Below are 26,450 nucleotides of genomic sequence, written 5' to 3' on the forward strand. Positions count from 1 at the left end.
GAAGAGTGCAGAGGTTACGAATTCAGAAAAGATTGATCGAACCAAGTTCGATCCCGAACTTGGTTTGGGGGGTTCCCCCCCTCATGGGGTGGTTCGAACCGAAAGACCCCGCAGTGATACCAAAATATTTGCTGATAGGAAAGAGATTTTGGTAAGATTAATCCATTCCTGATCCGAGACAAATCAGAAGCTGCTGGAGGACCGATAGTCGAGGTTAGAAAGACCACTATTGGACTGTTTGTTAAACCGTCAACGATTTACAATCTTCACGGTTACTCAAGGCGAAGAAAATTGGAGTGTTGGACATTGAGGTTACACCGCATGGCGCATTAAATACCTGAAATAGTTTTGTGTGCAGGCACTGAAGAGTAAATCGTTAGAGCTGCATGAAAAAGGAGTTGTTGCTTGTCGACGATTAAACACAGGAGGATACGCAGATATGTTGCACCCTCTGCGTCGCATGTCCAGATTTTCAATACACCTAATTGTCCAAAGAAAATAAAAGCTGGATTCCATAGATTAGATGTATATTCGTTTATCCGACTTTATTGCACTGCTTTGGATGTCAAAGAATTGGACATACAGCGGCACGTTTTACCGTCAAAAACAGATCTGTGGTTGTGGTAACCTCTTCATCAAGAGGATCCGTGTAAAAAGCCTCCTGCTTCTGGAAATTGTCAAGGCCATCAACTAACAAGATTGCGGAACTGTCCGACTTATAAGAAAAAAGTAGGAATTCAAAAGGTAAAGACCATTCAAACGGTCAGCTACTTCTAAGACAAGAAACTTTTTCAAAGTAAATCTCAGAAGGTAACGTCTTACGCACAAGTTGCTGTGTCTTTGCGACATCTTTCATACCGAAAGGTATGATTTTAGAACTAGCACCAGCTTTATTCAGTAAGGTTGAGAGTATTATTAATAAGGAATTAAATAAACGACCGATCAGAAGAAGACAACTCAAAACCGGTAAAGAAGACAATAGATGTGAACAAATAGAAAGGAGTGTTCTCAACTGAGAACTAATGTGAAAGAAAGTAAAATAAAAAAAAATAAAATTGAGATTAAAAAAATCCCCATTCAAGGAACTAAGAAGCAAGAAATAAAGATGCAAGAAAAAGTGGATTTTGAAGACCAACAATGGAGCCTCCGAAAGCACAGAGATGCGAGGGCGAGCATTTCAGCTCCTCACACGCTTTAACGGGGAATGCATCTAATCTCGACTCGATGCATTGCTCACCGTATCTTTGGTGCCGGTATAATCTGATGTAAGTAGTAAGACATCTTTCGTAATTTACTGCGGAGGATCAAAAGATTCCATCTCTAAGGTCAAAGACACTCTGGAATACTACATCGGAGCCGTCAGGATGGCGGAGAAAAAGAAGAAAAGTGCGTGGCCTAAAGGTAAACCTAAGCGATATAAATAAGAATGTAAATCGTTTCACGAATATAATTAGAAGATAAATCTTTTAATAATAGTATGACTGTGCAACTATTCTGGTAAATCGGACATTTCTTTAGAAATGGATTGTTTGATTTTAAGTGACAAGGGCTCTTTACCTTCTTATCTTGTCTTATTTTTTGGAGTTTCTAATGTTCTATACAAGTCTATTTTTGGGTGTTGACAAGACTAAATAATAATAAAATGTTCAGCATTTTAAAAAAATTAGGGTTCAAATACAGAGATAGAAGAACAATTGCTAACATGTACAGGAACCAAACAGCAACAATAACAATTGAAGAACATAAAAAAGAAGCCCTAATAAGAAAGGGAGTCCGACAAGGATGTTCCCTATCTCCGTTACTTTTTAATCTTTACATGGAACTAGCAGTTAATGATGTTAAAGAACAATTTCGATTCGGAGTAACAGTACAAGGTGAAAAGATAAAGATGCTACGATTTGCTGATGATATAGTAATTCTAGCCGAGAGTAAAAAGGATTTAGAAGAAACAATGAACGGCATAGATGAAGTCCTACGCAAGAACTATCGCATGAAAATAAACAAGAACAAAACAAAAGTAATGAAATGTAGTAGAAATAACAAAGATGGACCGCTGAATGTGAAAATAGGAGGAGAAAAGATTATGGAGGTAGAAGAATTTTGTTATTTGGGAAGTAAAATTACTAAAGATGGACGAAGCAGGAGCGATATAAAATGCCGAATAGCACAAGCTAAACGAGCCTTCAGTAAGAAATATAATTTGTTTACATCAAAAATTAATTTAAATGTCAGGAAAAGATTTTTGAAAGTGTATGTTTGGAGTGTCGCTTTATATGGGAGTGAAACTTGGACAATCGGAGTATCTGAGAAGAAAAGATTAGAAGCTTTTGAAATGTGGTGCTATAGGAGAATGTTAAAAATCAGATGGGTGGATAAAGTGACAAATGAAGAGGTATTGCGGCAAATAGATGAAGAAAGAAGCATTTGGAAAAATATAGTTAAAAGAAGAGACAGACTTATAGGCCACATACTAAGGCATCCTGGAATAGTCGCTTTAATATTGGAAGGACAGGTAGAAGGGAAAAATTGTGTAGGCAGGCCACGTTTGGAGTATATAAAACAAATTGTTGGGGATGTAGGATGTAGAGGGTATACTGAAATGAAACGACTAGCACTAGATAGGGAATCTTGGAGAGCTGCATCAAACCAGTCAAATGACTGAAGACAAAAAAAAAAAAAAAAGACAAGACTAGTCTTCTAACTAGTTCGCTGGTGTTTTTATTAAGGAGGGAAAGAAATTTTTTCTCTTTTTTTTTTAAAAGGGCTAATGACTTTAGTATTCGATGCCTGTAATCCCCTCCAAAAAAACAATATTTTTATATATATTTATAATTTTTATCTGTAGAATCTATAAAAATATAATATATGTATGTACAGTTTTTTTATAGTATCTTTTACATGCTCAATTGTTAAGAGATGTTTTTAAATTCATAAACAGTTTAGATATAATTAATAATGAACATTATGACACACACATACACACACTTTTTTTTGTATGAAACCATAAGTTTGGTGTATTTTATATATTGTAATATACGTATAATGTTCATATTAATTTATGGTATATATAATATAGAAATACAAGCTTTTAGTTTACGTACGACTAAGCAATCCTATTGTCTAGATATTATTTAGTATAGGTATAAAAAAGTAAGGAAATAGAATGGAAATGAATAGAAGACTCCTCTTTTGAAGTAAATTACAATTCTATAGGCAACTCGTACTCTACTTTCAGAAAGGAAAATAAACGGATACATACATGTATTCAACGATACATACAGAGAGAAACGTTTTAAATGTATAGATTTATGTTTAAAGCTATTTTCTCTGATCGATTTTTAGATTCTGAGTCTTGTTACACATTCTGGTTTCGCGCCTGTATGTGTGTGCGAGTGTGTGATTTTTTAATTATTTTTTTCATTTTTCATCGCTTTCCTTTTGTACTTGCTCTACCATTTCTTTTTTTAATAGAAAAAACTATGCGATTTATTAAGTCCTGTTAAATTAAAAGCAGAGCAAGCTTTATCACGAAGATCATGCGCTAGAAGCATGATGAGCGATGGTGAGCGAGTGGGTGATGGACAGCTCCTTGCGGCGTCACCGTTTGCTTGTACGTACGCGTATGGGCGATGGTGATGAGACGCGGGGACGCCCCTCCTGGGGTGTGCTACCGTTAGAGGCATTGGTGTGAAGACCGAGTTCCATCTTCTGGGGTGTGGCCTAGGGACGACTAAGTCGGGCCCGGTTACCTTACTCTGGAAGTTAGAGGCAGGCATAAATAAAAGATCCAACCGGCAGGCCGACCTGCCATGCCGGATCTTGCCGGTAGACGGGGAGGCCTGTTTGAGTTAAATTTTGTATATTTTTCTTAAATTTATATATATAAATTTAAAAAAATGGTATCTTCATACTCCTCATACCTCAAAACGTAAAGATAATACAATTTCACTCACCAACTCCCACCGTGCAACCGAAAGTAACACCGTACCTTTCTTCGAAAAGTCGTTAAAAAAAATTAAACAAGTTAGCATAATGTACATCGTCTTTAGGTCGTTAGGTATCTATTCACCGGGTTGGTCTAGTGGTGAATGTGTCTTTCCAAATCAGCTGATTTGAAAGTCGACAGTTCCAACGTTTCATTTCCTAGTAAAGGCGGTAACTTTTATACGGATTTGAACACTAGATCGTGGATGCCGGTGTTCTTTGGTGGTTGGGTTTCAATTAACGGTACATCTCAGGAACGGTCGAAGTGAAATTGTACAAGACTATACTTCATTTACGTTCATACATATCATTCTCTGAAATAATATCTTACGGTGGTTCCAAAGGCTAAACAAAAAAAGAGAGATGGTAGGGTGCGAAAGATAATTGAATAACTAAGCATAAGTTAAAATAAAATTTCAACGGTTTTATTTGACAACCTTAGAACCGTGTCCGTCAAAAATTTACAATTTTTAATATCAAACAGCTAGTTTTAAGGAAAATTTATTTTCTACGAGCTACTGAGAGATTCTCTTTTCACGATTGCTAACCGTATTCGAATCTAAAACATTATTCGTTGGTTACTTGGTGTTTATTTTCTATGTTCTAATCTTTCCTTATTAATTTTTCCTTTTAAATATATTTTCTATTATTGAATTAAATAATTTTTGGTGTATTGATTTAACGTATAAGTTTTAAAACAATTAATTCGTTATTTAAAGAAATTTACCGCAAGTTTAATTTTCTTTCAAGGTTGTTCTTTGTAACATTATTTATTGCCACACTATTGTTCATGTATATTTTTATTATTAATTATTTCGTTTTACACTTAAATACTGTATTTGTGTTAATAGTATATTTTTTAAACATCGTAAACTGAAATATTTGTTTCTGATATATCGTTTTTTTTTTTTTTTTGCTTTTTATCAATTAATTTGGTATCTGTAATAGAAAAATAAAATTGTTGTAGAGTTACAAAAGATGTAAGGGGGAAGGCGTAAAAGATTTGAGAATATTTTTAGAGAGGTTACTGACTAATAACGTAGAATGGTGGACGGAAGAATAATGGTGCTGCGGTGAAAATATTGGGAGAAATTTGTTGGGAGATACAAAGAGTTCAAACTTAGTTAGAGGGACAACGGGTAGACCGGTCAGGTTTGAGAATTTAATGGACATTTCTCGCTGTTCACTTCTAGTCACGAGATCCAAGCAACCTTTTGAAGATATTGTACTTGGAAAATTACTTTGGGACTCCCTTTTCGCATTAACAGTAGCAGAAAAGTCGGTCAACTAAAGAAATAACATATAAACTAAAAAAAAAACCACACATTTATATTTATCATTATAACTTCATAACAGATGTAATACTACTATTTTTATGAGTTTATTAAGTACATATAACAAATAATAGGACTTTTGTCGACTTTAATTTTTTGAAAACTTTTTAATTTCATTCCAAAAGAATTACGACAAACGAACTCGTACATCTTAGTAAAAAAGAAAAATATTAACTATTTTTTGTAAAACTTATACGTACAATTTTCATAAAAATTATACCTAACTTTATCGATATAAGCCCGATTATATAATATTTGTCATAAAATGTAATTATTACCAATTTTAAAAGTATTCTGATAAAAATGAATATAAAAGTTTATACTATATATTTTATTAGCAATATCTAAATATTTCTATTTTCCCGTCTAGATAGCGCTTAGCAGAGTTATAGCTCTAGAAGGGAAAGTATTGTAATCAGTCCAATTTGGGCGTATTCGGTTTGCATCGGATGCGTTTTGACACCTGAGAAATCCTGAGAAATCCGGAAATCCTCCGATGTTCGTAATGGACGTGTGTGTGTTCGGTGTTATCCTATATATCACCTTATATCTCCAGAATTACTGGACTAATTTTCACCAAACTTGATCAGATTACATCTATATATACAGGGCATTGCTGCCGTTAAATTTTCAACTTAAACGGTCAAAGGGGTGAAGCTGTAGAGCAAGGTGACCCTCAGTATCTCTTTCTAATTTTCTAACAATTAAAAAATAACAATATTTGTAAAAAACCTTTTTTCAAAATCGCACTCCCATCCCAAAAATTCTGTTGTAGTCGTCTGCTATGTTGTGCGTCACAGCTGAGCGGTAGAATTAAATAAATGAATAGTATTTAAAGTGTAAAAAAAGTAAACTCGATCTGCTCGGGTCTCGAACTCGATAGCCCGGTTGCGTTAAGCATTGCGGCTACCATACAAGCGAAATTTGTTCTATGTAAGTTGTGAAATTAGTTTAGTTAGTGCCGACCATCGCCGCTAGTACCGCTACACCCGCGCGAATTAAATACGGTATGCGCGCGCGCTTCAGTTAGAATAATTGAATTAAATAAATGAAAATTATTATATTTAAATAAATTGATAAATATTTTAAATATATGATAAATATTTCCCGTTGCGTGACGTTAAACTCTTACAACTGTGCTGTCAGGTTTTTCTTTTTATTATTGATGAGAAGTAAATTGGGAAACGCATTCGAGAACGGGTTTTGTTAAATTTATTTTTTTTTCGTTCTTAATTAAATATTTTTTTTAAGATAAGGAAACGAACCTCTTTAATCATTAGAAATTATTACTTAAAATAATTCTTAGTTTCGTTTCCAAACGATTCCCTTAGAGATGATAAAATTTCATCTTTTATTTGAATTTTTTATACGGCATTTTTATAAACCTCTTATGGATCGTTAAATAAACCTTTAATAAATCTCCTTAAGTAAAGAAAGTCCTTTATTATCAGTAACTTACTACCTTAATTGTTGAATCTCTGTCATGTACAATTGTTTTTTTTTTGGGTTTGGAAATTTTTTTTAATTTTATAAAAAAAAATTGAAGAGGTTTTATTGTTATATTTCTTATTAATTTATTAAAATTTTAAGTAAATATATTAAAAAATATACGTGTAATAAAATAACCGGATGGAAAATTTTAATTTTACACTATTTGAAAACTCTGAGAAAATTCCGTGATGTTTATTTTTTTTTAGAACCTTCTTGTGTAAAAACTATTTTTTCTTATTTATTCATTAAGGATATATTTTCCGAAAAAAATAATTGAATAAAATTAATTCAAAACTTTATTGAAAAAAATTACAATGGATGCACAGTAGAATTCCTATAAGTAGTGCGAAATTATGATAAAGTTCGGTTAATCTGGCTTAAAATAAAGAATAAAATAATAAAATAAAGTATGTTAAAAGATATATATATTTTTTTAGAAAAAAAATTGTAATTTGTTTTATATTTTTCTCTGAATTAAAAGAGAGAGGGAGATAATTAAAAAATAAATTCTTAAGACGAAAAATGAAGATAATTAATCTGTCATAAACCTTTTTACATAAATTATTTCTGCTCTGTAAAACTAAAAAAATCCCTTTTGGAGGTGAATGTAGATTTCACCGGTGCTAAGTAGGAGAAAAAAAGATTTCCATTTTAAAAGTTAAGAAAAACTTCAAATTTACTCTATGGTAAAAACATTTCACATATTTAGCATACGAAAAGTCCCATCTTCTTACAATTCCAGCAATATTTTGGTCATCCCTTGCCGTAAGCGTTGGTCGTATCAAAAATTGTTTCAGATAAACGTTTTGGGTAATTTTTAGAGGACTAATGACCACTTAAAACCGATTCGATACTGTACCTATTATGGTAGGTATGATTTTTTGTCTTGGAAACCCCATTTTTTTCACTCCCTGAGCCAATGGTTGGTGATATCAATAAAATTTTATTAGCTAAGTTTTAGGGCCTTATCTAAAAAATAGTAGGAACTTTAAACGAATTTGGTATTTTACTTAATAAGAAAGTTATAGCGATATTTGTTTTTTTCGAAAAAGTCTCCCCATTTCCACCCTTATGGTCCGATTTTACCCCAATAACAAAATTGACCGAGATTTTAGGTTGTTATATTTTATGTTTCAATTTGAAAGTGATTGGTGCAAAACTACGGCAGTTATCGTGTCTGCAGTAAAGTGAAATATATATATATATATATATATATATATATATATATATATATAAACTTGAACTGACGGTGGTTTTCGGGTCTGAGGGATGTGAAATGCAAAGATATGTCAAAATTTTCCGGAAATAGAATCATGGTATCCACTACAATAGGTAATAGATAGTTTTCTTATGAAATACCTAAAATGAAGTTTTCATGCCAAAAAAAAATTGTATTCATGTTAATGAATTTTATTTTCGTTATTATATGATGGTTAATTATAAAAATAATTTAATCTTGGTTTTTAAATTACTTTACGTTTTAATGATATTATATTAGTTTGACAATTTGTTAACCTCGAAATAGTCCGTGCTATAAAAACCCAGATTGTTGAAGTCAGTATCCAATTATTGTCCACGTCAGTATCGAAGGGAAGACCTTCATCTAAAATATTAAGCCGAATTTCATTCTATTAAAATAGAGTTCACCGTTGTGTTCTTGTTATGTTTTCACAGCCGTTAAATACTTTATGTAATAATAATAATAATGTTCTCAACATAATATTACTTTTATTCATTTTACAATTTTATTATAGCATATTTAATAAAATTCCCTTTAAAGGAGAAATTCCCCTTATTTTTGATAGTTTTACTCTCAGTAGTCAAACTTATTTATATATTAAACGACATTTTCTGTTGACAATTCTTGTTATCATCACGCCATTATTATCATGATCTATTGTACGAGTAATTTTAAGTATTACATAAACAAAAACAATAAGTACTATCTACTAAATTTGTTAATTTTTAATGCTGTTAAAATGATAAGCTGTTTTATAAATGTATAAAAAGCGTACCTTCTTTTTTTGTTACAGATAACCTACTAAGAGTAGAAGAAAATGATTTATTATTTCAATTTAATTATTTAAGCGTGCATGATCTTCAAATCTTTTGATAATATATATATACACTAATAATTGATAGTTTTGCATATATAAAATGCCGAATAATAATTTTCAAATTTTAATATACTTATTATTTTTATTATTTATAAAATTAATTATTTGTGATGAAAAATTACCTCATATTAGTACACCTTATGGTGATATTAAAGGTACTTATTTAAAAACACCAGATGATAAATTTTACGAAGCATATTTAGGTGTACCTTACGCTAAACCTCCTGTTGGTGATTTAAGATTTAAGGTAAGTTTTTAAAATTTTATTATATATTTATTTATATTAAGTACAACAATTTATTTTATTTATATTTATTTTTTTAATTATATATATATTTATTTGTTTATTATATTTAATTTAATTTTTTATTTTATTTATTTATTTTTTTTTTATCCCCCAAAAGTAACAAATCCATCATCAAAAGTTTTAATTTTAATTCAAAGTTTTTATTCAAAATTTAACCGTATTATCCTTTTTGAAAATTTTATTATTTAAAAAGGGTAAAATAATTAAATCTGCTTGACAATACAACCAATTTATATTTTGATTTAGTATATATAAATTCAATGATGTAAAAGCAGAGCGGTAGCGCCTCGGCCTTTCATCCGGAGGTCTCGGGTTCAAAACTCGGTCAGGCATGGCATCTTTCATACGCAATAAAATTTCATTCTCGTAGCCTAAGCACAAGCTTTAAGCTTATGTAGTGATATTATAAGGAAAAAAATCGCTTAGAAAGCACAAATTCAACAATAGCATATATTTATATTATCAAAGAAATTAGCAATATTTTATTGTTAAAGCTACATTAAATTTAACGTACAAACCAGATTATGAATGAAAATCTTGTACATTTATAAAAATTTATTGTTGGGACCACATGACTTCCTTGTACGCCTATTAAATTACATATAAACATTTCGTTAATAACTTCTGATATTTTTTCATATTTTTACTTCCTTGTACGAAGTAAAGGAAGTATTATTATCGTGAAAAATCTCGTTTTTCAGATTTCAAAGGAAATATCGATTTTGATCATCATTGAATCAATTTTGACTAGTTTCGGCGTGACGTCTGTACGTAAATATGTATGTATCTCATACTCAAAAACGATTAGTCGCAGGATGTTGAAATTTTGGATTTAGGATTGTTGTAACATCTAGTTGTGCACTTCCCCTTTTGATTGCGATCAACATAACCAAAAATGTTAAAAAAATGGCAAAAATCTAAAAAAAATTGATTTTTATTTTTTCTTAACTGCAGGAATAAGCCCCTCATTGAGAGCTTTTCAACGATATACTATAAGCGGTACTTGTTTTCATTGGTTCCGGAGTTATAGTCAAATCAAATTTTAATTAATGAAATATTTGGATCTTACAAGGGGAAACCACATCGACTCGAATCAGACTTCATTTCCTTTTTTTTAACTTTTTTTTTTTAATTTAAATATATCGATTTATTAATAATTATTAATCTCTGATTGTCAAAAAAAAAATTACGATGAAAATAATTCAGTAACAAAAAAAAAAATAATTAAAACATAAAAAATATCAGAAGTTATTATTAGTGAAATAAAATTTTATGCACTTCTCATTTAAAAAAAAAAAGTGCATATGTAATTTAATGGGCCTACAAGGGAGTCATGTGGTGTTCACATCAGATTTTTTTATCGTTATTATTGAATTATTATTTATCGTAAAATTATTTTTACAATCAAAGGTTATTAATTATTAATAAATTAATATATTTAAATTAAAAATAAAGAAAAATTGAGATGACGTCTGATTCGAACCGATGTGCCTTTCCCTTAGACCAAATATTTCATTAATTAAAATTTTATTTAGCTATAAATCTGGAACCAATGAAAGTATAACTTATGATATATCATTGAAAAGCTCTCAATGAGGACACAATGCAGTTAAGAAAAAATCAAAAATCCAATTTTATTTTTAATTTTGGACTTTTTTTTATATTTTTGGTTCGGTCGATTACAATCAAAATGGGAGGTGCACAACTAGATGTTACAACAGGCCAAAATCCAATACTTCAACGTTATGCGAGATACATACGTACCTACTTACATACGTACGTACAGACGTCACGCCGAAACTAGTCAAAATGGATTCAGGGATGGTCAAAATGGATATTTACTTTGAAATCTGAAAATCGAAATTTTTCGAGATACAATACTTCTTTTACTTCGTATAAGGAAGTAAAATTTAATGTTTGTTTGTTCCGTATACGTACCTGTAAAATTCATCCGATTGCAATGAAAGTTTAGTGAGTTGTGCGCGCGCCCGCGAAGGTTTCTGAATTAGTTTGGACTCGTTAGGTGGCGTTGAGGATTAAATATTTAGTAAAATTGCATTTATGGTCCGATTTGGCTCATATTCAAAATATATATTAGTTACGTGAAAATAAATATTTTTATAAAATTTTGCGAAGTTCTGTAATGTTCAATTTTTTTAATGTTTTATCAAACCTTCAATTGTGTTCATTTAACTTATATATATGTATACTCAAATGTAACAATATTTGGGCCGGAATTTTAAAAAGTATTCCTAATTTTATTACTTATAATAAAAAAAATGCCAGTAATTATTTACCGATAAATGAGGTACGAGGAATTATATATTACCAGTAGTTATATTTAATTAAGTAAATAAGTTACAAGTATTTTTTTAATTGTTTAATTTTTTAACATTCTTAAGAGAAGCTACTTACATTTGTCAGTGATAAGAGTAAAGCTAACGAAAAACGCAGCATATCGTTTAAAAATATATTGCCTAATTTAAGATACATTGCTCTCATACACACCATTTCACATAGATATTTATTTATGCATTTAATACACGTTATACTTGATTCCTTGCAGAAAGACTATGTATTTGATGAATTATTACGAGATTAAAAGGTTTATTTATTAAAAAAATTAAGCAGAATTAATAAGAAAAGAAAAGAAAAATGAATATGAGAATAATTTGAATTAATACTATATTATATTAATTAAATTGATTTAGAAACAATGTTGTTATATCTGAAAAATTGTATCGGTTGAGCGATTGAAAAATTTTACATTTTTTACCTCAAAATGATTTCTTATCTCTAATTGTATTATAAATTCCATTGATAAGCTGGAAATTTATTATACAACTGGATATTTCCAAATAACACACTGTTCCTTCGATGAACAAGATTGTCCTTTAATAAGCTTGTACTTAACTCGAAATGTTGTTTAATTTTGAAGGAAATTAATTTCTATTGCGTAATGTATTGCTATAAATTAAAACTCCTTTACAGTGAAATTTTATTCAATTCTTTCCCCGTATTTTATAAGCCCTAGAAGAGGACTTTGACCTACATTTTACGTGAAGTTACATATTTTATACTGCGGTTTCTGTGAGGATAGATGATCTTTTCGTATCTCCAATCCATATTCTACAATCCTTATTAAATTATAATACTACAATCTTAATCTTATTAATTATAATACTACAATCTTTTAAATTATAAATATTTTTTTTAAATTTCGTTACATAATAATACATTATATAGATCACTTCTAGAATGGATAGATATGCTGATTTATAAATAAATAAAAAATTATCCTAAAATTTACCTGGAGGGATTAAGGAAAAAATGTAATCGCAGTAGTATTATAAAATAAACAATTTTGTTTTAGATGATCAAATTCATCATATACGCTTCGAAGCTTGTGCATGGAAATATTTTCTTATATATATATATATATATATATATATATATAAACGAATTTTTGTTTGTTTGTCTCGTATGCGTTCCTATACCATTCATTCGATCGCGATGAAACTTTGGCGAGTTGTGCGCACGTCCGCAAAGGTTTCTGAATTAGTTTGGACCCGCTAGGTGGCGCTGAAGTCGAGATATTTCTAAAAATTATATTTATTATCAGATTTGGCTCATATTCAAAATATGTTACATGGAAAGAAATGCCTCTCCAAAAAATGGACCCGCTAGATAGCGCTCGGGTTGAGATATTGAGAAAAATGTATTTATGGACCGATTTTGCTCATATTCAGCATATGTATTAGTTACGTTAAAAGGAGAATTTTTCCAAAAACTATACCCTCTAAGTGGCGTATATTTCTTTAAATAAAGAAATATTCAAACAGAATTTTTTTTTATATATAATATATATATATATAAATGTAAAAGGCAATGTTCGTATGTGTGTCCGCTATAGACTAAAAAACTACGATTTTCCTGCGGAACAAAAGGAAAAAGGGTAAAATGGGAAATATGGAAAAAAAGAAAAGGGGAAGAAGGGGAAAGGAAAAAGGGAAAAGTAAAAAATGAAATAGGGAAAACAGAAGGAGGGGAAAAGGGAAATAGGGAAAAAATAAAAAGGGTAATAGGGAAAAAGGGAAAAAGAAATAAAGTGAAAGGTTAAATTTTGTGAAGTTCCGTAATGTTCATTTTTTTAATGTTTTATCAAACTTTCAGTTGTGTTCGTTTAATGTGTATAATACGATTTCTGTTCAAAAAATACGTAGTCTAACGTCATAATGCAAAATGTATTTTATTTAGAAGTTACTTGTCTGGGTCCCCTTCAAAGTACTCTCCTCACCGACGCACACACTTATCCCAACGGTGTTTACACATATGGAAACAGTCCTGGAACACTTCTTTGTGATGTTCATCAGTTCCTTCGTCGCATTTTCCTCAATCTCGAGAATCGTCTCAAATCTTCTTCCTTTCAAAGGTCTTTTGAGTTTGGGGAACAAGAAGAAGTCACAAGGAGCGAGGTCAGGTGAGTAGGGTGGGTGGGGAAGAACAGTGATCGAGTGTTTGGGCCAAAAACTCACGAATTCAGAGGGCTGAATGGGCTGGAGCGTTGTCATGATGAAAAAACCAGTCACCCCTCTCGTAAAATGATCTCGAAAACTAGTAACATGAACCGACTGACATCCCACACTCTTCAGCAAACTCTCTGATGGTCAGACGTCGATTTGCACGAACTAGGGTGTTGATCTTTTTTTCGTGTGAGTTGTCTGTTGACGTGGAAGAACGTCCAGGACGCTCATCATCTTCAATCGACTGACGACCATCTTTAAAACGTCCATGCCGCTTAAAACATGTCGCACGCTTCATAGCAACGTCGCCGTATGCCGTCTTGAACATATCAAAAGTTTCACTCGCAGATTTTCCGAGTTTAATACAAAATTTCACTGCAACTCTTTGCTCGTTCAAGTCGGTCGTTCTAAAATCCACCAAACGAAAAAAACACTCTTCACAAACAACCGCGTAGCTAAGCGACCATTAATGATATCTACAATCAAAAACCTGCGTTGTAATCAGCTGATCTGTACAAACATGGCGGCGCCAAACGGATTTGACTGGAACCAACCGGACCTGAGAAATTCAAACAGTTTACGTATTTCTTGAACAGACGTCGTGTATATATAAATCAAATCTAGCAATAGCGAAGCATTGACAAGTCTGCTAGTATGAAATATAAATTTGTAGCGTATGAAAAATACCACGCTTGACCGGCTTTCAAGCCAGGACCTCCGGATGAAATAAAATATTCAGAGAACAACGAAGTAGGTCAGTCAAGATGTCCGAAAGAAGCGTAAGGCTGTTATAAATTCACTGATGTAAATGTTTATCGAGGCATTTACATCGGTGGCATCCCAACGAGTTCTGCTTTATTACTGTGAGATGTAAAACGTTAGAGGGTCAGAAGATGACTTCTGTTAAAGCCCATTAGGGATATGAACGCGGGTGGGGTATATATATGGCGACCGGAATCGTCACAAGGTGTTTCCCTACGCGGATTGGGATGTTCTTTGGTGGTTGTTGGGTTTCGATTAACGATTTAACTTTTTAAAGAAAATAAATTTCCTGAACTACACGATCAGTTTCATTGAAATTCATCAGATATGCTGTTGTGTATTTGAAGTTCTGTATAACAAAATTTGATGAAGATTCTTCACGAATCGTCTTGTAACTTCACGAACGACTTCAAAGAAGTTGTTCGTGAACATAAGCTCAATTCGTCAACATAACCTCAATTTGAGATTATGATGACTTTGTATCGGTGCATGTTTTATACGCCTTTAAGCAGTGAATCACAGTGGTTAATCGGTCTACTTGTTAATCGAACGTATACAGTTGCATTGAACTATGTAAATCAGGGAATTTCTGACGGTGAAACAGTTAGAGCGTCGGAAACTAAAAGTCTGTCTTCTCGCGCAAACTTCGCAAGAGTTTTTTTAATTTGTCCAATTCGATTCATACAGACTAAACATCCATTAAATAGGCTGTGTAATAAATTACGATACGATATATAAATTTCCATTCAATTTTTAACGAATTTTTACTTTATTTCTCGATAATTTTAATGCTTTTTATTTATTTACAGGAACCGCAAAAATTACCAGAATGGATTGGGACTTATAACGCAACTTCGTACGGAAGTGATTGTTTACAGTTTTCTCATTTTGGATATGATGTGGTTGGATCAGAAGATTGCTTATTTTTGAATATCTACAAACCTTCCGTAAGTTAAAACACACACACACACACACACACACACACACACACACACACACACACACACACACACACACACACACAAAACAAAAAACTTCTCATTGTTACCAGTGAATGAAAGAAAGTAAAGTAATTCAACATATTTTTTTGAATACGTGAATATATGAAGAATTTTGAATACATCTTAACAATCACTTTTGGTTTTCTGATTCTTCCGGATGTATTTTTTTTTATTACTTTAATAAAACACTGTAGTGAATCTATATAACGTACAAGTGATTAGAACCATTTTTAACTCAGGTAAAGCTATAATGAAATATTATTGTGTTAAAGATGAGGGATCATCGTTTCAATTGTTTGTAACATTTCCTTAAATAAAATGAATGATATTTTATTTAATTAATTTCAATTTAAGAAAATAAAGTAAATTTAAATGCAATTATTTCATCAACTGTTAATTAAAAAAATCGTTCCTTTTTTATATTTATACAAAAATTCTATAAATGTTATTTTAACTCAATAGTTCAATATAAAATTTACTATACTAAATTTGTGTAAATTTTGCGTGTTGGTAGTCTGTATATAATTCAATTGCCAATAATCGACTCTTACAAGTATATCAGTGTATCAAACGTACAAAAAGGTATGTTTCCTATACAACCCAGGTTTTTTGGTTAAAATCTGTAATATATTGTAGTGTTCAATTCCCAGCACACCAGGTTGGACTATTGGTCAACTAGTCATCGCAAATCAACTGATTTCGAAGTCAAGAATTTTTAAGTTCAAATCCTAGTAAAGGCAGTTACTTTTATACGGATTTGAATATTAGATCGTGGATACCGGTGTTCTTTGGTGGCTGGGTTTCAATTAACTACAGTTATCAGGAATGGTTGACCTGTGCCTGTACAAAACTATAGTTCATTTACATTCATACATATCATCCTCTGAAGTAATACTTTATAGTGATTCTAGAGGCTAAACAGAAGATTCAATTAACGGCTTATTCAGAACGTTTTCGATAATTTTCAATTCATTTAATTACATACGAAAAGAATTATATGAAGGAATTAACTCAAAAATAAAAAATCCATTTCGGCATGCCGGATAGCAGAGGTAGATTTCACCGGTGCTAAGTAGGGGATAAAAAATATTTCCACCTTAAAGTTAAGAAAAACTTCAAATTTACTCGATACGATAATGGTTGCATGTGAAAAAAAGTTTCACATGTTTAGCCGTAAGCACCATATTAAAACTGCAGCAATCTTTTGGCCATCCCTTGCCGTAAGGGTTGGTCATATCAAAAATTGTTTCACATAAAATATTTAGGTAATATTTAGCGGAATAACGACCAATTTAAAAACCAATTTTTTTGTCTTTGAAACCCCATTTTTACCACTCCCTGGGCCAATGGTTTGGTGATATCAAAAAACTTTGGTTAGATAAGTTTTAGGCCGTTATCCAAAGAGTAGTAGGAACTTTAAACGAATTCGATATTTTATTTTATAAGAAAGTTATAGCGATATTTTTTGTTTTTTTTTTTGTAAAAGTCACCCCATTTCCACCCCCATGGTCCAATTTTGGCCGTTAACAAACTTGACCTAGATTTTGCGTTGAGTTATTTTTATGTATCAATGTGAAAGTGATTGGCGAAATATTACGGCAGTTTTCGGGTCCACAGGACCCGGTGGTTTTTTAGTCTAGGGGATGTTAAACGCGAAATGTCGAAATTTTCCGCAAGTCGAATCATGTTACCCATTAAAATAGGTAGATTTCTTTTGAAATCTAGCTAAAATTATGCTGAAATAATAATAATCTAACACGATTTGTGGTCTATTTCATGCGATCAGAAAACCGATCTCCACTCTGAATAATACAATAAACATCCATTTCCTATTATTATTTTGTTGACGTTTTTATTTTACCCTTCAATCATTTATTTTTTTATAAAACTTGTAATAAGTTTGGTTTTTCTTACAGACTTCCATTAAAGATGGATCTTTATATGATGTAGTAGTCCATATACATGGAGGTGCATTTATGTTTTTTGCTGCCAGAGGTTTTACACCTGATAAATTAATGAATCACGATATTGTATTCGTCAGCTTTAATTATCGACTAGGGCCGTTAGGTAAATATTTTTAATTTAAATGAACAATAATTTTTATTTTACGATAAGTATTTTAAATTAAGTTCAACTTGTTACATAAAAAAAAACCATAATTTGTCGAATTAAATACGATTTAATCAAAAGACAATTAGATTAATTAAAGAATCGAATGAATAATTCCTCTTTAAGTAGCGTAGGAACGGAACAGTTAAGAATTATTTGCATTTTCATTTGAAATATAGAAAAATTTCGATCTAGCTATACAATATTTCATTTATTTTAATTCTAGCCTTATAAATAAATTCATGGAGGTGTAATTTAACGACTCGTTTTTCTTAGTATATAACATTCAGATCGTTTATATTATACCGTTTATACAGAATGATTTGCAAAGAATTTAACAAACTTTCAGAACATTCTGGTGATAAATAAAGAAAAAGGTTCATATAACGTAGTTTGGTAACACTTAGTTTGGGAGTATCGGTTAGCGAAACATTTTTGTCCCTTCAGTAAAGTTAAGCAAGACTATAATTCCTGGGATACAAATTAAGGTATACATTTAACGATTTAAATAGAAACCGTTAAAAATTTGCAAAAAATAGATACCAGAACTGTGTTTTTAGTGGTTTTTGAGAAATATGACGTAAAATAATATATTGAGGTCGGAAAACAAACTTTCTACTTATTCGGAAATTTTAATGATATTTACGCCGTTAAGCTCGTGTGTTTCCATTGCAGAACCCATAAAAAAAGTAATTTCTACGTATTCTTCATTGTAAAATTTACAAGGTTTTGTTAGATAATGACATATATGTTCGAATAACTGCGCCTAATTGCACCTTCTAGTATTTGATACTTATGCCGCTGGATCAATATCTTCAATAAATATGTACTGTTACTGTTAATGTACTGAATGTACTGTTAATGTACTCAATTTTATTTTTATTATACATACATTTTAATACAGTCTTAGATATCTCATTTATTTTATTATTATGTTCGTAGCTACATTTGTCTCACATTATTGAGATTAATCGGTATATACATGTAAAATATTTATATTTCAGTATTTATTTAGATTCATATTTTTAAGTTAAATTTTAAACAGCATTGATTTAGACTTTAAGACATCTTTTATTGAACTTTAATAAAATTTTTAAAGACAATGATTTTACTGTAACAACATTTTAGAAGAGAGAGAAGATTTATTTTAATGAAACGTATTCTAACAATAGCGTTCTCAAGAACAGCTGTTGAACTAAATTTGATTATCATATCCTGACATAAATAAGAAGAAAAGAGTTACATAGTTTGTTTATATATAATAAGGAGGACATGAAAATAACGATATACGTAGTATTCCATTCACTTATTTAATTGTTTATTGTTGTTAAAATGCAAGAGAAATAACTTACTTCTTGGAATCATCCGTTAATATTGTCAAGGTATAAAATAAATTTAGATAAAATAAATTTTAGTTATCTTTAAAGATATCTAATAAATTGCTTTTTGATATGTTATTTTATTTGATTTAAATTATTTTTTATTTTTTAAAATATTTAATTCTTTAGTTTTGTAATAATTAAAATTTTGTTTCGTTTATAGCACAGGCAATTTGTCATCAAAATAGGCTGTATTTGAAAATCCTTACGTACCTATTGATCTAGGGGTGATGAGGGAAGCTTAACTCCAGATTTTTAACATCCCCTCTCCCATCGATTTTTGAAAAACTCGAAAAACTCAAAAAGTTTTTGAAATGCGTTTTTCTCTGAATCTATGCATTTTAGAGATTAGTTTTTCAAACAAAAAATGTAGAGGACATTCTCTACAATTAATGTCTTTGAATTTATGCCGTATAATTTGAAATTGAAATACTAGGTGGCGCTGAAGTTGTAAAAAATGTGTTTTTTCACCTGAAAAAATTGTTTTTCGTCTGTATTGCATTTGGAAAAGTTGTCTATCTCAAAAAAACAGACAACTTTTATTTAAATAATTTTCTTGTACGACTTAGCATTACAATGGCAACGCAGCGGTCCTATTCTTATTGTAGCCGGGGAGATCGGCAATGCCCAATTCACAACATTTTCACACTTTCACAAGCTACAGCTCCAAAACGGTAAGTCTTACAAGAAAATTGTACGAATTGAAATTAAAAGAATTTTTGAGTGGTTACCGATTCGTGGGTTACGATGAACTTAAAAATGCTGTTAATCGGTGTTTAAATCGACTGACGGCAGAAGAATACGATGGGGATATATTGAAACTGGTGTATCGCAACGATAATTGTCTTAATTCATATTGAGAACTAGTATAAAGTATCTAGTTTAAGAGAAATAAAAAATATTTATAAAGTTTTCAAAATATATTTTTTTTTTACAAATGAAAATGTATTTAGTTTAGAGATAACGTCTCGATGTTTTGTAATAAACTCTTCGATTAAATTCAAACAATGTTTTTATTGATAATGATGATTTATAATGTGTTTTCTATTTACGGTAACGAATGTACTTTTATTTATTACACCTCTCAGCTATATTTAATTATGATAATGCATATTGAATGAATTTATTAACAGAATTCCTTTAAATTTTATATCACGAATAATAAAAGCGTGCTGCACCCTTTATTGTATTACATAGCAGATTATCAATGAAATGATTATAAAAAAAAAATATATATATATATATAATATATGTGTGATACTGAAGTGTGCCCCAAACTTTTATTATTCGTGTTATAAAATTTAAAGGAATTTTATTAATAAATTTATTCAATGTGCACTATTATAATTAAATGAATTTGAGACATGTAATAAATAAATGCTCACATAAGTTTCTGGCAACGGTATAATTTCGAAAAATGGTGACATTCCATAGCCTCCTAGATCTTCTGGTTTGGATGAACCGTTTCTTCTTGTGGGATCACCTTTAAAGAAAAGTGCATAGTACCTGCTATGACAGAAGGATTAAAAGCCAAGATCCGAACAAAAATTGCTGAAACTTTTATTGAATGTTACATTGAACCGTGCAGAATTTCATTACTGTAGGAATGTCTACACAGAGACAGAGCTTACCTGCAAGATGTGATCGGCAGAAAATAAATTTTGTGTATATATTCTTAAAGGTCGTGCTTTTTTATATTTAAGTGTTTCAAGTAAATTTATGTAATATAATTTTTTCAGAAGAATAATTAATTTTAAAAGTTGAACCACTCAATATTATCAAAAGTACCTCTTGACGTTTTAGTACATTCTTGAGTTTCGTAAAGTATTTTGTTTAGCGAAATATTTTATTAGATTGGGCATATGTAGCTCCTTTATTGATTATTGTTAGTGTAAAATCGATGAAAGTGTTGACTAACGATAAAATCGGATGTCTATATTAGATCGATTTTCCAGTTTCATATAATCTGTCTTCGATTGCTTCTCAATTTAAAGATTAACAAGAAAAATAATAACAGAAATTCAGAAAATTTTGAGCAAATATCTAAGAAGAAAGAAGTTAACATTTTCTGACAATATTATTCTTTTGTCAGAAACCAAAAGCAAGTTTTCAGAAATTCTAAATAACACGGTTTCATTTTTAAAAGAGACATTTAATTTAAAAATGAATATTATTAAAGCCAAGATTATAAGATGTCACAGAAAGAAGGAATCTAGGAATTCCCCTACTATTAATAACCTCCTGTATTAAAATATTCATAAACTACAAACGGGAAAATTTCGTTATTTAAATAGTTAAATTAGATACAAAGGATGGACGGATTAATGAAGATATAGAAAGTAGACTGGCGCAAGAAAGATAAAATTTATTAAAAATAGAAAATTGGTTGTATCAAATATACATTGAAGAATTAAAAAAAAAAATTTGGAAGAACTTGTTTGGATTGAAGTTTTTTATTATAGTGAAACACAAAATAAGAAACAGAAAGGAAAAACAAAGAGGCCTTTAAAAAACGGCATCACAAACGAATGTTGGAAATTAGATGAATCGGTCAAATTTGAAATAATGAAGTTTAAAATAGTCCAAAGAAAATTGTGGCAGTCTTTTAAAAGACAACTAGGTTGATTGGCCGTATATTAAAACATCCAGGTTTAGTTAAATTGGTGATGAACACGTAGAAAATAAGAAATATAGAGGAAAATAGAGATAAGAAAAAGTTAAACAGATAATTGAGGGTGTGCAAAATATATTGCGGTTGAATGCTCAGAACAGAACAGAAAGGAAAGGAGAGTTACACCAACTCATTCAGCTGATTGATGAGCTGATAGCTGAGTGAAGACTAAATAAAAAAAGGAGAGATTAGATAATGATAAATTACTAAAAATTTGAAATTAATGATTTTATGAATTAAAAATCTGACAAAGTATTGCTTAATTTCCCCGGCTATTTACAATAAAAATTAAAATAGTTGGAGCTATAAAAGAAAAACAAAAAAAAAACAGTTTATATACATACACTTATGATATATCGTTGTAAAGGTCTAAATTAATGCTTATTACTGTAGTTAACAAATGTATAAAATTCAATTTTTTTTGGATTTTGGGCATGTTTGGACACTTTGGTCCAGTCGATAGTAATAAAAAAGGGAGGTGCATAACTAGATATTACAACAGTCCTTTACTCAAACTTTCAATATCATACGGCTAATCGTTTTTGAATTATGCGATATACGTACGTACGTACAGACGTCATACCAAAACTAGTCAAAATGGATTCAGGGGAAGTCAAAATGGATATATCCGTTGAAATGTGAAAACAAATTTTTTCGCTATCACAATACTTCCTTTACTTCATACAAGGAAGTAACAAATTTTAAAAATGATCTTGATAGCTTTTTGTATATGTATAAACATTCCAAAAATTTTGAAAAATATTTAAACCGAAGGGAGATTGACGAGAAAAACATGTATTTAAATTTTAAGAGTCTGGAGTTGATTTAAATTTGTTTAATTTATGTTGCCTATACATTGTAAGTAACATATTTACTTTAATAAAGTTTTCTCTAAAATGTTTCTGAAGAAAATCAAATCAAATTTTGATTTTTTCACGATATCACCCATCTCCCTTAACAAATTTTGAATAAAATTAAATAAATACGATCAATATATAGAAATATTTCAGCCAAATTTGAAGAAAAACGGTTTGGAAGATTCTGCGATGTAAGACCAAAATCTGAGTGCGACACATACTCGTACATACATATTTATGTGGTTTTTAGTTTAGATGATCAAGTTGTACCGTTGACATGACCACCATACTTTCTCTTTTAATTATTGCTATTCTAGCTATATTCGCAAAGTAAGTAAAAGTTATCGGATTTTGTTTTCACATCTAAAAAAAAGCTGGTTTAATTAAAAGTATGGCTCTTCTCTCAATAATAGTAGGAATTATACTGAAGATAAAAATTTGTTTTTTGATTTTTTTTGACAAAGTATAATAGTTCAAATTACCACTTCTAGTGTTTATTATTATTTTTTTTGGGGGGGGGGGTTTCGGTGCTCAAAATAAAGATTCGTTTTTAGTGCCCAGTTTTAGTGTTTAGTGTTTCCGCACCCATTAATCTAATGTAGTAATGTAACCTATTTAGTTTTAATGTTATTTATTAATCTGATTTTTTAGGTTTCATGAGTACTGGAGATAAAATACTTCCTGGAAATTTAGGTTTAAAAGATCAAGCATTTGCGTTAAAATGGATTAAAAAGAATATAAAATATTTCAGTGGTGACCCAAATAAGATAACAATAACTGGTGTATCAGCTGGAGGTGTCAGTGTTCATTATCATTATTTATCTCCAATTAGTAGAGGTAATATCATTATATATATATATATATATATATATATATATATACATATAAACACACACACACACACACACACACACACACACACACACAATAGAATTTTCGTTATGTAAGTATACAATATTTTCTCATATTCGCTACGCTTAAAACTCAGGTACCGATCAGCTTATTTAAGTGAGTTTTATTACATGTTTTTTATTAAACCTTCATTAAAAGTTATTAAGCACGATAGCTTTAGTTGTTTATGTGTCCAGATTGATATGTAGATGTGTAAGTATAAACATTTAGAGTCACCACCCTACTTTTCCCGATTATGATGGTTAATCATGGTGTGTAATCGGAGCCCGAAAATGATTTTATAGCTTGAAATATGTCCGAGAAAGCAGTCGTTTTTGTTACATATCATATTGAATCATACAAGTTCTACGACTAAAAATGATGCCGTACTGTAGCGCAGTGGTGCTTTTTTCGCCACTTCGTACTGGAAGTGGCAAAAAAAGCATAATTGCGTCATTGAGAGTATTTTGAGCAGTAGCTCAAAATACTTTCAATTTTTAAATATGGGTCCTAGTTTTGAGGTTCAACGGATCGTATGATTGATTTTAAAATATGGGAATTTTTCTAAATTCTGTTGTAAAGTATGCTTTCCACTGTCTGAATATATATTTGTTCCCTCGGAAATGTTATTTTTTATTATATTGAACATGGTCACACGGTCACTAGCGGAAAATTCCGATTCGTTCGTATCAATTTCTAAATTTAAATTTCTAATTTAGCTATCGTTATATCAATTTTCATCATTCAAAAGAAAATATTTTTACGGAAGAGGTAATCAATTTCGGATCTGTAATAATCCCATTCCGAGATGCCGCCCGCTAGGGCAACCGGCCCTGAGGTCCTAGCTGAGGAGGGCGTGCCTACGGCGCGCCTCTGCAGCTAGTATTTATATATATTTATTCTACTTAATATAACTTAAATAAAAAGGTTTAGATAAAAAACTGAAATATAAATAATAACATATTAAAACTTACATAAAATAGTAACTTTTCTATTTTTTAATATTATTATTATTAATATATTTTTAATAATCACCAACTTTGATATTACAGCCACTAAGTATCGATAAATATTCATGGTCTAGTTTCGATTAATCGATTTATATATTTTCCAGAAACTGAAATATTTAAGACAGAATAAAAAAATTATATATATATATATATATATCACAAGAAAAAAAGGAAGATCTTTACAAAAAATGGATTAAAATGATTTGATGAAAAAAGATTAAAATGTTACGGACAAGGTTAAGAAAGCTCTTTAACTGCTTAATATATTAAAATGTAATCACTGGGAAAACGATAGTCCGAAACCATTTTCATTATGTTAATAAGATAATTAGTTTTGTTATTATATTACAATTTTTCCCGACCGATCTCCAATAAGATTATATATCTCGATCCTAGGGTCTTGTTTTACAAACGTACCAAGACTACTGACCACTCATTCGGGTTGTATTTGCGGTCTGAATGGAAATTTTTCTGGGTCAGTTTCGTACTGTCGCGATTCTTTCGTAAAAACTAAATACTCCTTCGTATCATTTTGAAAAATTTGCAACATTTACTTTTTTTTCTCCAGCCTCCCAGGACTAGACCTGCAATCAAGCATCCTGGGAGGTACCTAGCCTCTGACCACTCAGGACCCCCCGGTGCGCCTGGCTATGTCGGCCTCGCCAGAGCAACCCAAGCGGCCGGGACAGGGTCTTCTACGCTCCGCCTCAAATAAAGGAACCCCAAAAGGGGCCCTCCACCGTGGCTATGGTCTGCCATTGCCGTGCCTCTAACGGGGACCCCCCAAGGGATCCCCATCGGTCTATGATCTTTCTGCCTTGTCTCAAGTGGTGAATCCCCAAATCCCAGTGGTGGTACGCACCACCGGGACACGGTCTTAACTCCCCCCTCCTAGACAGCCCGTCTAAGCCACAGACTCCACTCCTGAGACTCTTGGGGTCCCCGATCATTCATCGGATCCGGTCCACCTCAGCGAGCCGCCACCTCCTGATTAGGGCTCTTCGCCATTCCCCTATCACTAGTCCCCAATTTGCTTCCCAGCCACGATACTCCTCCTCCTCTTCCTTCGACCACCGCTAACGCTAGATCTTAGCCGCGCTAACGCCATTTTCTTTATTGTGACATGACCTCATCTAGCCACCAACTTCCCTTATAGTGAACAGTACAAATTAAACACCGCTATATGCCGTTAGGTTTTTTGACTCGTAAAACTATGTGAAATTAACAATAACATTTTTAATTTAATTCTCAATTCCGAAAAAAAAAATTTTCTATTTTTTATATCCTATCCTAACGATACCAGTGTTGCTTTTAAAAATACATAAAAGTTAAACTGGTAATAGGTTAATATATCGCTCGCAAACAGTTTCTTGTTTATATCTGTCAAAAATTACTAGATTTATAGTGGCAGTACATTATTTCACACATTAAATTGAAAAATTACAATGCATGTATACAGCGGGTTGTTTATACATATATTAATATCGATTAATAAAATGATCTGGATCGGTTAACGAATTATTTTTGTTATGCTTATGAGTTAAAATAACGGTGATGATAACTCTGATAATGAATTATAATAATTCTGATGATAATTTTGATTGGTCACACGCATTTGTACTTGTGAGTACAAATCATCATTTCTGATCGTTAATCAAAATACGGTATTTTGATTCGTTAGTTATGGAAATAATCGGTGGTGGCGGTGAAACGTAGGCATTATCGGCGATATGGAAGGATGTATGTGTATTGTCATCGGTGTATATTTTTCGTATGCTTTTAGAGGATAAGAATCCTCTAAATGTTTATGTCGTACTTCATTCTTTTTACGGACTTTAAGTGATTGTTATGAAGTAGTAAAACTTAAATAAATTTTCACTAAATGACACTATTATTAAATACTATTGAATGCTAGTATCGTAATCATTTAAATAGTTTTACATTAGTAACTGCCATAATAAAATTTCATACAAAAATTATTAAGATATCAAAAGAAAATACTATTTTAGAAGTT

At 30.9% G+C, this 26,450-nt stretch overlaps 1 protein-coding gene across 5 annotated transcripts in view; it reads left to right on the forward strand.

Moving 5' to 3' along the window:
• Positions 1-26,450, forward strand: part of LOC142332330 (venom carboxylesterase-6-like) — a 107,076-nt gene that overhangs the window by 60,784 nt on the left and 19,842 nt on the right. For all 5 annotated transcript variants that reach the window (XM_075378703.1, XM_075378701.1, XM_075378704.1 and 2 more), the window contains 4 exons: positions 8,843-9,173; positions 15,328-15,465; positions 17,436-17,586; positions 23,187-23,372. In XM_075378703.1, the coding sequence (XP_075234818.1) occupies positions 8,967-9,173; positions 15,328-15,465; positions 17,436-17,586; positions 23,187-23,372 (682 nt within the window). In that variant the 5' untranslated portion in view covers positions 8,843-8,966. The remainder of the gene's footprint in view (positions 1-8,842; positions 9,174-15,327; positions 15,466-17,435; positions 17,587-23,186; positions 23,373-26,450) is intronic.

The sequence above is a fragment of the Lycorma delicatula genome, chromosome 11 (assembly GCF_047948215.1).
Source record: "Lycorma delicatula isolate Av1 chromosome 11, ASM4794821v1, whole genome shotgun sequence".
In the NCBI taxonomy this organism is placed as follows: domain Eukaryota; kingdom Metazoa; phylum Arthropoda; class Insecta; order Hemiptera; family Fulgoridae; genus Lycorma; species Lycorma delicatula.